A 16,049-nucleotide genomic window follows, 5' to 3' on the forward strand; every position below is an offset into this window, starting at 1 on the left:
AGGGCCTCACCTGGGTGTGCTGATGATACCCACTGCTGCAAAACGCCAGCCCTATGTGACCATGTTGCTAAGGGCATCTCACTGGCCTCGGAGCAAAGCTTTCATCTGGGACTAGGGTCACTGTTTCCTTTGTATGGTTTTGGTACCTGACATCACAGTTGTGTAGCAACTCAAACTCTTCTATCCCCTTCCTTTCTCTGTGTACCCTATAACTTCTCCATGGTCTTCAGGGAAGTCATGGTTACAATAATGAGTACTACTTTTAGAATTTTGGGTTGACTGCCCGGAGTGCCATCCAGAAATAACTGACTCGCAGGCTTCCTGAACCTACAGGGAGTAGTCAGAGGCCACCAAACAAGGTTTGGTGTTAATGTCTATGGCAGCGCCTGGAAAGATCCATCGTAGGGTCCTCTGAGTACTGGTGCTTGTTCAGATTATAGCTGACACCCTTCAAGCACCTACCACGTGTTGAGCACTGCACTAGGAGTAAAACATACATTTTCTCAGTTACAAAAGTATCTCCAAGGTAGGTGCTGTTATTATTCCCACTTTTACAGGTGAGAATATAGATCCAGAGAACTGGAGAGACTTGCCTAAGGACATGCAGTGGCGTAAGTGGAACTGGAAACCATATGTCTACTCCGGGACCTGCATTTCTTGTGCAGGCCCCTTAGACTCCAACACCTGTGCTGTCCAGACCCACTCTTGGACCTTGAGATGTGTGTCTGGCAAGGGTGCCCCATGGCACACATCCCTCCTCACTGTGACCTCCACTTGCTCTAGGATCTCCACAAGCATCATTTGCTTGAAAATACCCTTTGCTTGGAAGGCAGAACAAGCCAGGGCATGCATGGTCCCCGCTGGGGGAGCTGTTTTGATTGGTCTGCCCATTCAAGCTGCCCTAGAGGAACAGCATGGAAAGGCAAATGGGGACTCGAGACTATGACTGTCCCATTGCTCTCTGCACTGCAGACCCTACCCCTACAGCCTCACCTTCCTCTGGCTTTGCCTGCAGGCAGTCTAGCACTAAACAGTACTGACACAGCATGGGAACCATTTTCCATCCCTTTTCACATCATCTTCACTTGCATGAACACATCTTAAAAATATCCCTGATATTTATGTAGCACCTTAAATAATTTTATATTCAGTATCTCACTGACACCCCCCACACACCCCAACCCCGAGAACCCTATGAGGGCAAAGCATGTTTGGCCATCCCCATTAAATGGATGAATATGCTGAGGACAGAAAGGCTTTGTCTTCTGTGAGGGGCAGGTGGCATTCTGGTTTCATGTTGACTTCTCACCCACTGACAGTTCCACTAATCAGTCTTTTTTCCAACTTTACCTTGCAGAGTCCTAGAGTTTCCTTGGAGGAGTTTCAGTAGTTGCCATGGTGAAGTGGGAGTGCTGAGGGGAAATGGCTCTGCCCTCCCCAACAAGCAGAGAAACTCTGCTTTTAATGGCTTTACAAATTTTGGGCTTCTGGCAAAATTTAATTTGACAGCGTTTCCAGTTGGGGAAAAAAGCCTACAAAACCTTTGAAAACGACTGCATTGGGTCATGCTGCTCTTAGTATTCCCAGCATTTTCATATCTACTACCTTGTTTAAGCCTGATAAACTGTACAAATGGGAAAGATAGGGTGGGTAAAAGATAAGGAACTGAGGTCCAGAGAGACAACATCTTTCCCCAAGTCACACAGCCCGTTAGTGGCAAAGGTGGAACATGAAGGTGGAACAAGAACTCCAGACTCAGATCTCTCCCTCTTCCAGTGGGCGGAGTTGGTCCAGGAGAGGTTGCCTCAGTGTATACCCCCATGCACCACCACCACCACCACCTGTAATCCTTGCTTCTTTCCTGTGCCCTCTCCACTTTCCTCCTCTCTCCAGCCCATCATCTTCGTTTCGGACAGAGCAAACAGCAACAAGGAGCTGGGTGTGGATGAGGAGGAGGGCAAAGATGGAACAAGTCCTAAGCAAGACAAATCCCCACAGGTTTCGGATGCATGTGGCATGAATGGGGAGCTAGCATGCAAATAGGGGTCCTCCTGTGTTCTTGGGGTACATGGGGGTTAGAGGTGTCCCAAAGGTGGAATTCCTAGAGGTTTGGATTTGTCCCGCTGGCTTTTTCTCTCACCAAGTTCCCTTCAAATTTGGGATGTTGCTTCATAGAATGTGTTGTGAGGCTGCTGTCACACCAAGCCAGTCCTAGGACTGGGAGTGACAGGCTGAGCCTTCCTACTGGTGCTTATCCAACCAGAACAATGAGAGGCAGGTAAAGTGGCCTGGACACAACCAGCTGGACCCCCAACAACCCCTGCTTCATGAGGTCGTCAAGCTCATGACAATGCGGAGAGGGGGACATAGGGGAAAAGAGCAGTAGCAAAAAAAGGAGGCTGACATCAAGTATGGGATCTTCCAGAACTCAGGTGTTAAGAGTGGAGTGGGGAGAGCTGGTGGTAAAAAGCTTCATGAGGGTGTGCCTAAGGGGCAAAAGCCCCCAGACAAGTCCAGGATCATCTCTACTTGGAGAAGCCATGGAATGGAGTCAGGAGTCCTCTGAGAACTTGAGCTTGACGACAGCAGCACTGGAGGATCAGAAGAGCCTGGCCCCCTTTGAACTGCAGCTTGTTTGGTTGGGGTGGTCAGGCTTAAAACAGGAGAGGGTTCTAGAAGGGGTGGCAGTAGGGGGCACAGAAAGGGAATCAAGGGCATTGATCATGTTTGCATGGCTAATGTCTCCTTTTTGGGGCGGTTGGGCCTGGAGAGGTTTGGCATGAGGAGCCACTGGGGCCTCTTCCAGGACACGAGGTTTGCCTAAGAAGGAAGAGCACTGCCCCTGCACTCTGCTCCTACTGCCACCCAGGGCTGTTTTAGGTACTTAGCTCCTTCAACACAGAAGGAACTTTCCTCATGGGGCCATCCATCTCCCTGATTCCTGTGAGCCAATTTTTCTTTGTATTTCCACAGCCACAGCCCAGCAACACTGGCCAGGAAAGCGAAGAACAGCAGCAATTCCGGAACATTTTCAGGCAGATAGCAGGTGATGTGAGTACCTCCAACCCCAAGGCTCCCATAGGCGCTTACCCTGCACCTTGACTAACTGCTCAAGTTACCAGTGATCTCATTATTGCTCAGAAGATGTCACTTTTGGCTGTTGGTGGAATCATGAGATATATGTGTGTAGCACATAAATCCACAAGACCTTGTTTTGAACCAACACATCCACTGGGTAACTCAGAGACCTTTTTTGCTCTGAGGTGCCCACTGCGGTCTGGAGAGCTGAGGATGCAGTATCAGACCGTCTTCCTCAGAAAAGCCCAGCTTCCCCGTAACAGAATGGCACTGAGGGATCTGACAAACATGGACAGCTGGGATTTGTTTTGCACAGCCTCTGTTCCATCAGCTGCTGTACTTTTGAACCATGGCTTTTTCCTCCCTTCTTCCTCAGGACATGGAGATCTGTGCAGATGAGCTAAAAAATGTCCTTAACACAGTTGTGAACAAACGTAAGTGGCTCAAACTGTGTATTGGGGATGGGTGGGATGGGGTGGGGTCCAGTTATCTAAAAGCACCTCCTTGCGCTTCTCCATATCCCCCAGATAAGGACCTGAAGACACAAGGTTTCACGCTGGAGTCCTGCCGTAGCATGATTGCTCTCATGGATGTATCCTTCCTGCTACCCCTTTCCAACCTGCAGTCACTAGTCCCCATGCAGCAGGGGCCAGGGCAAAAAGGGGGTCCAGTTAAGCAGAGGAGCCCAAATTTGTACCCAAGGAAAAACCAAAGGAGGTTGTGAGTCAGATCCTCCTGAATACTGTGCCAAAAGTGATTGTTGCAGGAGGAAGAAGTTGGGAAGGATGCGCAACTGTAACAGGCGCCTAGCCCCTGCACGGAACCGCAGGCCTGCAGTCCTGCCCAAATGAAGGTGGTCCTTAGGAGACAAGCTCCCTGGGTTATAGAGTAGGCACTAACTTTGAGTGGTGTAGTAGTATAGGTGAGTGTTAAATACCAGGACAGAGCCGTGGGTAGGCTAGCCTGGGCAGAACCTTCCTGTGGGACTACTATCCCGGCAGAGTCCACTAGACGCTGCCCCTATGCCCGACCCTGAGGGATTTTGCCATGTGCACTGTAGCCCTGACCTCCTTCCTCCAGACAGATGGCTCTGGGAGACTGAACCTGCAAGAGTTTCATCACCTCTGGACGAAGATTAAGGCGTGGCAGGTAGGTAGAGAGAAGGAAGGGTGGATGGGTAAGAGGGAGTTGATTCAGGGGGTTAGTGTGTGACATTTACCCTCAAAATTTTCTATCGTCAGAAAATTTTCAAACACTACGACACAGACCAATCGGGCACCATCAACAGCTATGAAATGCGAAATGCAGTCAATGATGCAGGTGCTGGGGACGAAAGAGGGTGGCAAGGATGGGGGCTGGAGCTGGTGGGAGCAGGAATGAGAGGAGGAACTGGGCTGGAAAAAGGAGGAAGAGGTTTCTCGTTTCCTTTCCCAGGCCACAAAACGGGTAAGAATGATGACAGGGACCCAAGAGACAGGGAAAATAGAATGCAGGTCCCAGGACCCCAGCTCCACTCCTCCTCTAACATGCTGCCCTCCACAGGATTCCACCTCAACAGCCAGCTCTACGACATCATTACCATGCGGTACGCAGACAAACACATGAACATTGACTTCGACAGTTTCATCTGCTGCTTTGTCAGGCTGGAGGGCATGTTCAGTAAGTGGAGGAGCGGCCCTTCTACTCCCTTGCACAATTTCAGTCCCCTTTCCCACAGGGACAGCTGGGGCAGCAGGAATTCAGCCTGATAATCGTTCAATCTATTCCATTCAGTCTGCAAAAAGGTGAAGGCCATCTTTAGGCTTAGAATGGGTTGGCAAAGAGGGGTATTGGTGACACTCTGCCTGAAGATATCCATGCTGAAGGACAGTACTTAGCCTGGGACCCTCCTAAAAAAAGTGACAGTAGTGGAAGCAGAGTGAACTTCCACTAACTGATCTCTGCCTTGCGTATTCTTTCACACAGGAGCTTTCAAAGCTTTTGACAAGGATGGAGATGGCATCATCAAACTCAATGTTCTAGAGGTAAAGCATAATAGAGGCGGCACACTTGCCCTGTACCTTAAAATTCAAGGTGGAGGTCACTGAGGCAGTGAGGGCTGCTCACTTGCACGTGGTGTGGGAGGGATGGGATAGGAAAGGAACATCGACAGGAAGCCCAGTGGGGAGTATAGTGTGGTTCACATGGACCATGTACTGGGTGGGGGAAGGTACCAAAGGGGCCTCTATTCCCCAAAATGCTTTAGGCTGGAAACATGACTTTCTAGGAGAGACTGGGGAAAGATGCAGAAAACTACTGCTTCTTATCAAATCTCCCCATTGTCTGGCATGCAGGGGCTGTTCCTTTCCCCCTATAGTCCCTAGGGATAGGGTATCTCTTCTTGCTTTTATTCTGATCTTGGGACTTCCTTTTTCAGTGGCTGCAGCTCACCATGTACGCCTGAACCAGGCTGGCCTACACCCAATACCATGAGTCACATACTGCAAAGGACTCAGAAGCTGAACACCAACAGACCTCCAGGAGTCCCTTAGTCCTTGTTCCTCCTCCACTTCACTCCCCAATCGGCCTCAGGGCATCTGCTGATCTTTTAGGCCTGGCTGGACCCTTTACTTAAGGGAAGTGCTAGTAGGAAGAACAACTTTGTCTCTTTGTCACATGGAGGCAAGTACTTCTGTCTGCCTCAGCCAGCTCTAACCCAGCTGAGAGGTTAACTCTGAATCTGGGCTGACTCGGCTGTGAGGCAATTGCAAGAATTTTGACCTCTCCCCTTGGCTTGCCCCATCTGTTTGCAGAGGCATCTGCCAGTGGCTCTTTGCACTTCCTGGTGCTGAAGGTCTCTATCACCTTTATGTTCTCCCACTCACAGGACAGTAACCAAACTCTCTCTTGGTTCTGTTGATAGTTTCAGGATGGGCCTGCTCCCAGGGCAAACTAGCTCAGTGGAACAGGACCGGATACTCTGGGTATCTCTTGTCTGACTCATAACTTTGGCTGCATTCTGAAAAGAAGTTCATCTAAATTAATAAAGGCATGTGTATGGCTGTTCCATGTTTTGATTTCTCACATTTAGCTATCAGCCCCAGCAGAGCTGAATGACTTACAATCTTACACTCAACTGTCATTTATAATGTAGGAAGTCCTAGAAATGTAGGAAGCAAAAACAGAAACCAAAAAATATGTCACAACAAATAACTCTGACCTATAATTTTGCCTACTATTTCTTAAGCATCAGAGTCACTCAGATGTACTCTAAGATATATGAAGGAGGGGAATAGCTGTTGGTGTTTAGAATATCAAGAATAAATGTATCAAACAAAAAAAAAGAATGAATATATCAACTTTAAGGAGGGGGTGGCATGGTGGTCCGTCACCTGAGGGTAATGGAACAGAGCTGTTTTTAATCCTAGTTCCTACATTAACTGACCTTTTGTATGACCTTGGACAAATCCTTGAATATAGCTGTTTGCTATAGTTATCTGAACCATGGTCTGTGGCATATTAAAACCATCTTGTATTTCCCAACCAATTTTCTTCTTTGCTCTCACTATACAGAAACATTGAAAGGAAAGGGTTAGCTATGAATATGCAGATAAGGTAACAAAAATTAACAATTAGTAAAAGTACTTTAATTTATTTTCCTCTTGTATTTCCTTTATATCTTGCTTTACAAAGTTATGAAGTTCACAGCTTTATACCAAAATGTAAGAAGGCTAAGCTATTTGCTTATAAATGTTTTTGCAGTTAAGTGTCATCTGGTTTTATTCTTCTAAATCCATATTCAATATATATTTTTTAAAAAAATCAGAAACCAAGGGTGCTGGAGCAGCTCTAGGGCATATATTTCTCTTTTAACAGGAGAAAGATCTTCAACAGCCCTTCCTCCTTAACCCTGGATCCCCTAATTCACTTGGGCTACTACCTTGAATTTAAAGCATATTTAGGGAATTTTAGTCATCATGTGGCCCCGCAGGGCCATCCATTTGGGGGGTTAGAAGTGAGGTTAAAGGGATCATGAGATTAGCAGGAAGTCTGGTTCATATGAGGGTCTGACATTCATTTGCATATGGAACTCAGCATAGCCAAAATCATCTCCACCATAGCTTCTACTCCTATCCATTAGGTATCTTAAATCCTGTGGATCCTGGTGATTTGGGACAGAGATAAAGCCACTATTTTATAACTCCATCAGGCATGGCCTTCGTAATAGCTCTAGGTAATGGGAACAAAATTTATAAGTAAGTGTATTTAAATTGCAGTTATTTGAGCAAGCCAGAGAGTGCGTGCTGTTCAAAGCTCACCTAACAGTATACTTCAATCTTCCCTCCAATGACTTCCCTTCCATACAATACATACCAGCCCACTAAGTGTATACCTACACCCATCAAATCAACCACATGCCTAGTCACTAAATTTGTCCACTGAATAATCTATAAAAGAAAACAAAATAGTTAGGCAAACTATTGATTATACAGCAATAATATTGCCCCAAAATTATAGATAAGTCAGGAGCTAAACACTCAACTGCTAACTCTTCTGAGGAAGAGAAAAAATTTCCCCACAAAAGCAGGAGTGTAGTTATGACTTTCTTTCAAATTCAAGTAACATAATGTTGAGATAATTCTTTGCTCTTAGAGTTTTGCTTTCATTGTGTTTAACTGCATTATAACTGAGTAAAAGAGTAAGCCAACATACAACTTTGAACCTGAAACTTTAGCATAAAACTTAAAAGTGGCTGGTATTTTATCAGAACGGCCATTAAAAACACTAGCATATGAACACTAAAGGGTTTATGCTATGGTTTTCTTGGCTTCCAGCCTTTAGAAATAGGCACGGGCAATTAAAAATAACATTCTAAAACTGACCTCTGGCTACTTGTAAGAAATCAGTTGGTTTGTCAGGCCATTTAACTGTTTCCTTTCTTCTTTACGGTACCTAATACCAGAATCAACACAAAGCCCTGAGCCACAGCTCTTATCTGAGGGAAAACAGAGGGCTAGAATCACCATGATATTGTGAAAGCTTTGAGAAGAGCCAAAGCTCTGCATAACTTTTAAGATGTTTAATAGCAATAACACAGAACCAAAAGCAGCCAAGATGCTTATGGTGCCTTTCTAAACACAGGTTTTAAAAAAGTGTATTTTGGATAACCATATTAACCTGGTGTTAAAAGAATTTCATGTGTTCCTGAAAGATGTCAATGCCACTGCTTCAAAGAAAAATTTCAAGAAATGTAAAATCATATTACAAGTATAGGTACCCATGTGTGTATACACATACAAAGGAACATGCATACATGCACACAGAGGCAGATACACTGCACTGGAGTCTCTCAAAGTTAAACGTGCATCATAGCTCTTACTGATTCTATCCATCTGTCAATACTCTCAAAAATCCCCACAATTACCCAACCCCTAACATACTTCTTTACTGTTGTACAAAGGCTCCACTGTTCTCATCTTTTCAGACATATCTTCATTTAGGACAGAAGAGCACCTAAGCAACAGAGCATTCAAGCTTCTCAGCACGCTGCCCTGTGTGGAAATGTGGCTTCACCATAGTCCAGAGAAAGATGTCAAGTTTGTATTAAATCTAAATATACTTTCCTAAGGAAATCACCAATCCCCAACCCAGAGAAGAGCTTGACATCTTGGTGACCCTCACAGAAAGTAGGGTGGGAGGTGACAAAAGTTTCTGAATCTCATACAGAAACAGAAAAAGGTTTTGCAATAGGATCTTCTCTGTTCTTTCAAGCATCATGCAAATCTGAACAGTGTGGTTAACCAAAGAGTCTTTCCATTCACAAGGACAAAGAAAGCAGTTTGTGGGGTGATTCATTACTTAGTACTAGCTACTAGATTAATTTTTAATGTTTTTTTTTTGTATACAATAAGAACCACTGGAATCTGTCCTTGAAAAAGAACACATATGTGGTTTTGCATACAATTTCAGGGGGTTCACAGACCCTCTTGAAGCCTATCCATGAACCTCAGTAAAGTCTTCTCCCTACCCTAGAGCCTGAGACAAAACATGTGGGTAGATATATGTGCACTATGGAGTAGGGATGAACTCAAATGCTCTGCAATCATAGAAAATGAGACGCTTGGCACTGGGCTCTTCTCCCTTCTTTCCATTTATCTCTCTGAAGAATCTGGTCTGAGTTTTGAGGATCCAAAAACAAAAGTTTGAAAAGCAACACTTCTGTCGCTTACTAATAAGAGTCCAGAGACAATCCAAAAAGAAAGCAGTTCCACTAAGGCTTTGCTAATTTGGCTACTCTCAGTGGGAAAGTAGATACCTTCACCAAACTCCACTCTTTTTGTCCAGAAAGCTGGGAGGGGAAGGCAAACAATCTAGTTTCCAGAAATAAGTCTCTAAGGAGCCTACTAGTGGCCCTAAAAATAATATCCAGATACTTTATACTAACTTCCCCATCTTAGGTGTTGGAGGTGAGTGGAAAGTACCCTGCAAGCCTAGAGGAAGTATTTGTTGGCCACCATCAGTCCAGGTTCACCAAGACAGTGAGAGAAATAAGGGTTGGCAATGGAGCAAACTACAAGGTTTCAAGCCCAGAGCAGACCTGGAGAGTCAGAAACTGGAAAAGGAGATGAAGGCACATTGTCCAGTTACCTATAGCTGTGAGAGCCCAGGTCTAATAGCCAAATTTAAAGCTAGGCATTAGGACTGTGCACTGCCTCACACTGAGCACTATATAAAAAATTGCACAGAGGTTCACTAGAAAGTGCTATCTACAAGGGCTTGTCATATGATTTGCCTTCTGACTACTTGAAAGACAGTTAACAGAGTAACCACTAGTTGCTAAAAACTACTGTGTGGCCTTTAGCATTTAACCCAGATCTGTCCATCTACAAAGCAAGAGAATATTGAAGCACATTGCACATAATTGTTAAGGGAACTATTTGACTCCAATTTAACTATCCAAATTATTACAATTGGAGAAATTAAAACTGACCCTGAAAGATCTAGTATTTGAACAAACTTGTAGTTTAAAAAAGCCTGACTAGAGGTTTAAACCATCATAAGGACATAAACCAAAAATCAAAAACTGAAAATCAATAAAATATATGTGTGATTGGGGTCAAATCGAGTAATCAATTAAGATCTGTATCTTTAATAACATCTGGAGAACAAAAGTAGCATATATCACTATATGCCATACTACCCCAGAGGAGAATGGTTCCTTAAAAGCCGTTTAAATCTGACAAACCTCCAGCAAGAACTTAAAATGTAACCTATCATCTCATAGAGCTGCCCAGACTTATGCTATCAGTAAGCCTGACAGAGTAACCACTTTCTCCTTCCCTGCTTCGCTGGAGAAGGGAAGAGAATGGCCGGTGTGAAGGTCTGATGGGAAAATAGTTCAACTAGTGACTTCCCAACATGGGAGGCAAAAAACTTCATGAATCAATTTTGCTGTCATCCTCAGCATGTCTTTCAATGTGTCCTGCAGCATCCTAGGGATAAAGGGAAAAAGAGTCCATAAGAGAAGAGTTGGTAGTAAGGCAGAAGAAAGTAAAGCCAAAAAAAGCCCTATGGCATATTCAAATTAGGATGCATACATGAAAGGCAGTTATAGTCAACACTTGACTAATTTACATGAAACTATGCATTTTAAAACGAGTTCTTGGAGTGGCTGTAGCTCAGTGGTTAAGTGCCTATGTCCCAGGTTTAATCCCCAGTACCTCATTAAAAAGAAAAAGAAAAAAAAAATTTCTTATCTTAGCACAAGAGCATTATAATAAACTCTTTTTCTGTTGTTGTTTGTTTTTAGGAGGTACCGGGGAACAAACTCTGACCTCATAAATGGGAGGCAGGTGCTCAACCATTTGAGCTACATCCACTTCCCTATAATAAATTCTTATATAAAGATATGGGAAGTGAAACATTCAAAAATATTTATGCTCTTTACCCAAATACTACTTGATTTCTTAGTCAAAACCTCATCGAACTATCCTCCAAATCTCTGAATAAACACAAAAAGAAAAATCCCTAGGACTCACTATGATAATTCTGAACATTCTAATAAGGCAAAATAATTTGAGGTCTTTGGACTTTATCTTATTTATTCAGGAAAAAAAAAAAAAAAAAAAAAAACTTAGACAGCTGAATTGCTAAAGGGAACAGAAAAAAGAACTGTGTCTGCTAATTGAAGGTCCTTTTCCTTAACTGGGATATGTATATTCAAGAATCAGGCCATGCAGAATTCTACTAAATTATCCTCTAAACCAGAGGTTGGCAAATTTTTTCTGTCAAGAGCCAGACAGAAAATATTTTAGGCTTTGCAGGCCACCCAGTCTCTATCACAACTACTCAACTCTGTGACTGTAGCACCACAGCAGCTATGCACAATGTGCAAACAAATGGGAGGGGATGTGCTTCAATAAAATTTTATTTACGTAAATAGGCAGAGGGCTGATTTGGCCTCTGTGTCAAAGTTGGTCGATCCCTGCTCTAAGTAGAGTAATGAACCCCTGGTTAACCTTCGGTCCCACTGATATATACCTACCTGCTTGGATCCTTTTCTAGCAGTGAAAAAAGCATCACAGTTCTTCCAGCGGCATTTCAGAGTTTGAAAGTTTGGATTAGTGTGGTCAGTTAGCAAGTGTTGTTTCAAATGATCTACAACACCAAATATAAGAGAGCAACCATGCCACTGGAGAAAAAGAGAATGAGAGGACTAAGTTAAAAATACAGAAAAGAGCATTTTTTACTTGCAACCCCCTAAATACTATGGAAAAAGAAAATAAGTCCCCTACTCTTTAATTAATTTAAAATAATTTTTAAAAGTGAAGAGCTTTCCTATGACACAGAAAGAGTTGTTTTTAACAATTCTAAGAACTGTTGACTTGTAAAGGTGAAAATATAAATGTCTAATAATGAAACCCATACTTGTGGAAATATCTGTTGTAGAAAATGGTATTTACCATGGAAGGCCAACTTTACCCCCAATCTTATGAGTATCTACTTTATAAAAATGTACTTTATTTTAAAATGTAGTTCATTTTTACTTGTTAGTCAGAAAGCATAAAGACTCTTTATCTTGCCTTTTTCCTTACAGGCTTGTTTGTAATAAACCTTGTGATCTAACATGTTCATTTCTAAAAAGTATTGCAACTTTCAATTTTTCTTCTGTCAGCACAATCCCAACCCTCTGCCTTTAAAAACCAGCAGGTATTTTCCCCATTTCTTTACATAGGTTAACTCCCTATTTGTGTATTCTGGATCTTGTTGTACTAGACTTTGCTTGCCTTCACAGAGAAGGCTAAAAAGCAAAGACAGTATATGTGTAAAACACCGAAAAGTAATTAGGCTATGAAGAAGCATAAAATCCAGTTTTAAAATAGAGAGTGTCAAGTTTATTTCAACAATGCTGAAAAGGAGGTTAGGGTTTGGAGAAAAAAATTCAGTGCCATAAACTTTTCTTTGTTCAATACTAATATTAGAACTGATGAAACAAATTAAGGATTATAAGGAAGTGTGAGAGTTTTGAGAGTTAACTACCAGATCCCGTTCCTCCCCCCAAAATAAAAACCATGCAATTTAGCCCAGTGAAATAGGTACAGAATTCCAAGACAACAAATTATCTTCCTATTCTTTGAAAACCAGCAAGGATACACACAGAACTATTAATACATGTAATTCCTAAAGAGAGGGTGTAATATAGAGGGAGGTCACAAAAATTAGCACTTCTACCCTTTATTTCATAAACTTCTGTATTGTTGATATTTTTTTAAAGCAACTATTGTTTTCCTAGTAAAACAAAACAAAATAAGTCACCTAAGGGAAAACTTTTGAGTAGGTTTCTTTAAATATACCTTATATCTAATTTTAAAGTAGATTCTTCCATAAAGAATTATAGAAGCATTTTTGGTATGATTTTAAAAAATAAACTTCCTTGTTCCACGGTGGAATACATAAAGGCAAGATGCTCACATATGAATATGCGAGTTTTACCCCTTACCCAACAGCGGTAATTCTGCATCAGATTTAGCCTCACAGCCTGAATACTGCCATCATAACAGCCAGTATAAATCTGGAGAAAGAGGTTTATCGTATCAGACCAAAACAATGTACAAAAAAACAACTGCAAAACAACACCATACACCATCTCAATGAGATTCAGAAACTACTTTATAGTAGCAAGAATAAGAAAACACAAACCTAAACCAAAATCAGCCCCAAGGCACTAGAATGGGAACATATTTGGTAGCTCTGCTAGTATAGACACATTTAAGCTGGGACCAGAAGTGGGCAGGGATTGGAGGCACCCACTTCAAATGGGTGTTCTATATGGGTGTTATATGTTAGGCTTCTGTAATTCTTTGGAACACAGTTCTACCGCTCAGAGTTTGAAAAGCATCCATCTGGTTCAATCCCATCATTTAAAAATAAAATAAACCAAGGCTTAGCAGAGTTAAGTGAGTTAGCTTCTACTTTTGGGTTTGCCACTCTGCCACACTTGCCAAATCTCCTGACTCCAATCCAATTTTCTGTGCAGATCATTATATCTCTGGAAAAACCACCTCCCATTTTTTCTGAAGCATCTTAAATTTACCTTCTATTTAATGGTAACAGTATGTTTTTATTATAATTAATTTAGCTAGTAATAGAAAATGAAATACTTTACAATGTTACTGGGTTATTTCTCACTATTTTTTTTATCAAAAGACAGAAAGACATTCAATAAATGAGGCATACCAAAAAGAGATGACAGGTTTTAACATTTGTATCAGTTTGTAGAATTTTTAGAAACACATTCAAAGGCAAATATTTGGCATGGCCAACAATACTCACCATACTTTTATGGATGGTCATACACATAATCATGTCTTTGTGTCCTCCATAAACTTGCAAACGATCATGGGACTTAGGCAGAGGGAAAAAATAGCAAGAGAATTAATGTTATTTAGACCTTATTTAGTCCCTGAAGGCACTTGGCAGATTTAAAACTACAACTGAGACATTGAGCTGAAGCACCAATAGCATTCTAACAGAAATATAATCTAATGGCAGACTTTCTAATAAGTCTCCCTCTTCAATGTGGGTGCTAGAAATTAGAAATGAAAAAACCAATTACAATGTAGTGTCAAAGTCTCAAACTTTAAATTGCACACAAAGAGAACTAGACAGGTTTTAGAGACTGGAGTTGCTCTCCAGAAAACGTTTACAAGTTTTGACACTTGTGATCCTGACCATATGTCTCAGAAGAGCATTTCTGAAAGTGTAGTTCATGGACCAGTTGCTTCATAAGTATCTAGAATACGTATGACAATGAAGATTCCTGGGATCCACTCCCAATTTACTGTATCAAAAGCTAACACCAAGCCCAAACAATCTCCCCAAATCATTCAACCAAAAATAATGGATAAAATTATACCTGTAATTCATAGACACGAACAAATTTGTCCAGGCAAGCAGTCACCATCACTTTTCCTAAGATATTCACCACAGTCACTGCATGATTGTGACCTTTATAGATTCGCACAAGCTCACCAGTCTGCATGAGAAGAGACATAACGGTCATTAGACTGACTTTTTTTTAACTCTTTATTTTGAAATAACTTCAAACTTAAAAGTTGCAAAAATAATGCAAAAACAATAAACAGAACTCCAAAATATCCCCTCATCTAGATACCCAGATTTATCAACTTATAGCATTTTGTGACTTCCTCTCTCCCTCAATTTCTTAATTCCTACCTCTTTATCTCTACTTCCATCCATCCATCCATCCATCCATCCAATCATCTAAACATTTAAGAGTAGGTTACATACATTTAACATTTCCTGGTACATTTTCTGAGAATAAGAACATTCAGTATGTAACCACATTAAGTACAGCTATCAAATTCAAGAAATTTAACATTAATATGAAGGATATATACACTGACTTTTAAAATTTCTTCTGATTTGTGAGATTTATGATTCTATAATTCTAAGAGACAAACTAATGCTTACTTTTACACCCACATGTAGCTGTACAAGTTTGAACACATGAAGTATTCCTATAACTATTTGTTACCTTATCAAAATATATGAAATATATTCTTATGGAGAGAACCTATTGTCATAGGAAGGGAAAGGGCACAATAATACTATGTGTATTTATCTTATAGCTTTTGAAGTACTTTCACTTTTATCATCTCATTGGATCTAGACAAAAAGTCCATGTGGTGGGATCATCCTCAGGTTTACAGACCAGAAAACTGAGCTTCAAAGAACGATTTATTTATCCTAGGTAACAATACCAATGCTCTTTGTATTCTGCTATAGCTACTTCTATGACCTGAGCAGAGCCTTTCAATTCTTTTCATTTGTTTTATTTTAAGCTACACATCATATCCACTTTCTCAAGCCTTATGTGCTCAATTTATCTCAAGTAATAAATGAAGCATTCAAACTAAATCTCAGATAAACTTTGAATTTGTCCCCATTAAAATTTTTGATTAGGTCAGAATTTCTAAGGGGCTCAATATTACACAAGAATTTATGCAGTAAGCCTTTCACTGGGTAAAGGGCTTAATTCAAATTGCAACAGATCAGAGGAATCCTTCAAGCTTTAACCATCATCCCATTACATATTGGTTTGCACTGTTATCAGTATGGCTTACATGAATGTTGTGGGCGTGAACAGACTGATCACTGGAGCCACTGAACACAAGGTCATTCACCACCTTGAAGAAAAAAATTTAGTAGGTTAGATTCAGTATAAAGTTATGAGTTTCTTCTATAATTTGTAATGCATGTTGGCAAATACTAATTACCTTCCTATTTTGAGATAAGCTTGAAACAGATAAAAAATAATGTTTCTCAGACAACTTTTCGCAATTGAAAATTAGCCCCTACTACGAGGCACACTGATGAATTGATCATGGATTATGTGATTTGTTGCCTCTTCAGAATGATTATGAAGTATCCCAGAAGGGCAACAGAATTATCACCACATTTTATAATAA

The 16,049-nt window shown here is 41.3% G+C and overlaps 2 protein-coding genes across 5 annotated transcripts in view; one reads left to right on the forward strand and one right to left on the reverse strand.

The window, feature by feature from the left end:
• The window catches only part of CAPN3 (calpain 3), a 58,438-nt gene extending 52,315 nt beyond the window's left edge, over positions 1–6,123 (forward strand). For 2 of the 4 annotated variants that reach the window (XM_058294011.2, XM_058294012.2), the window contains 9 exons: positions 1,894–1,998; positions 2,974–3,051; positions 3,455–3,512; positions 3,606–3,670; positions 4,159–4,227; positions 4,320–4,398; positions 4,621–4,737; positions 5,044–5,102; positions 5,495–6,123. In XM_058294011.2, the coding sequence (XP_058149994.1) occupies positions 1,894–1,998; positions 2,974–3,051; positions 3,455–3,512; positions 3,606–3,670; positions 4,159–4,227; positions 4,320–4,398; positions 4,621–4,737; positions 5,044–5,102; positions 5,495–5,521 (657 nt within the window). In that variant the 3' untranslated portion in view covers positions 5,522–6,123. Of the gene's footprint in view, positions 1–1,893; positions 1,999–2,973; positions 3,052–3,454; positions 3,513–3,605; positions 3,671–4,158; positions 4,228–4,319; positions 4,399–4,620; positions 4,738–5,043; positions 5,103–5,494 lie in introns of those variants that run through there. The other 2 variants (XM_058294014.2, XM_058294013.1) reach the window with 2 other exon arrangements.
• A 559-nt stretch (positions 6,124–6,682) lies between these two features.
• The window catches only part of ZNF106 (zinc finger protein 106), a 113,214-nt gene continuing 103,847 nt past the window's right edge, over positions 6,683–16,049 (reverse strand). The window contains exons 17-22 of the mRNA XM_058294010.2: positions 15,705–15,767; positions 14,474–14,593; positions 13,891–13,962; positions 13,058–13,129; positions 11,603–11,749; positions 6,683–10,550 (exon numbers count right to left, since the gene is read on the reverse strand). Of these exons, the coding sequence (XP_058149993.1) occupies positions 10,494–10,550; positions 11,603–11,749; positions 13,058–13,129; positions 13,891–13,962; positions 14,474–14,593; positions 15,705–15,767 (531 nt within the window). The 3' untranslated portion in view covers positions 6,683–10,493. The remainder of the gene's footprint in view (positions 10,551–11,602; positions 11,750–13,057; positions 13,130–13,890; positions 13,963–14,473; positions 14,594–15,704; positions 15,768–16,049) is intronic.

Source organism: Dasypus novemcinctus, chromosome 3, assembly GCF_030445035.2.
Source record: "Dasypus novemcinctus isolate mDasNov1 chromosome 3, mDasNov1.1.hap2, whole genome shotgun sequence".
NCBI lineage: Eukaryota > Metazoa > Chordata > Mammalia > Cingulata > Dasypodidae > Dasypus > Dasypus novemcinctus.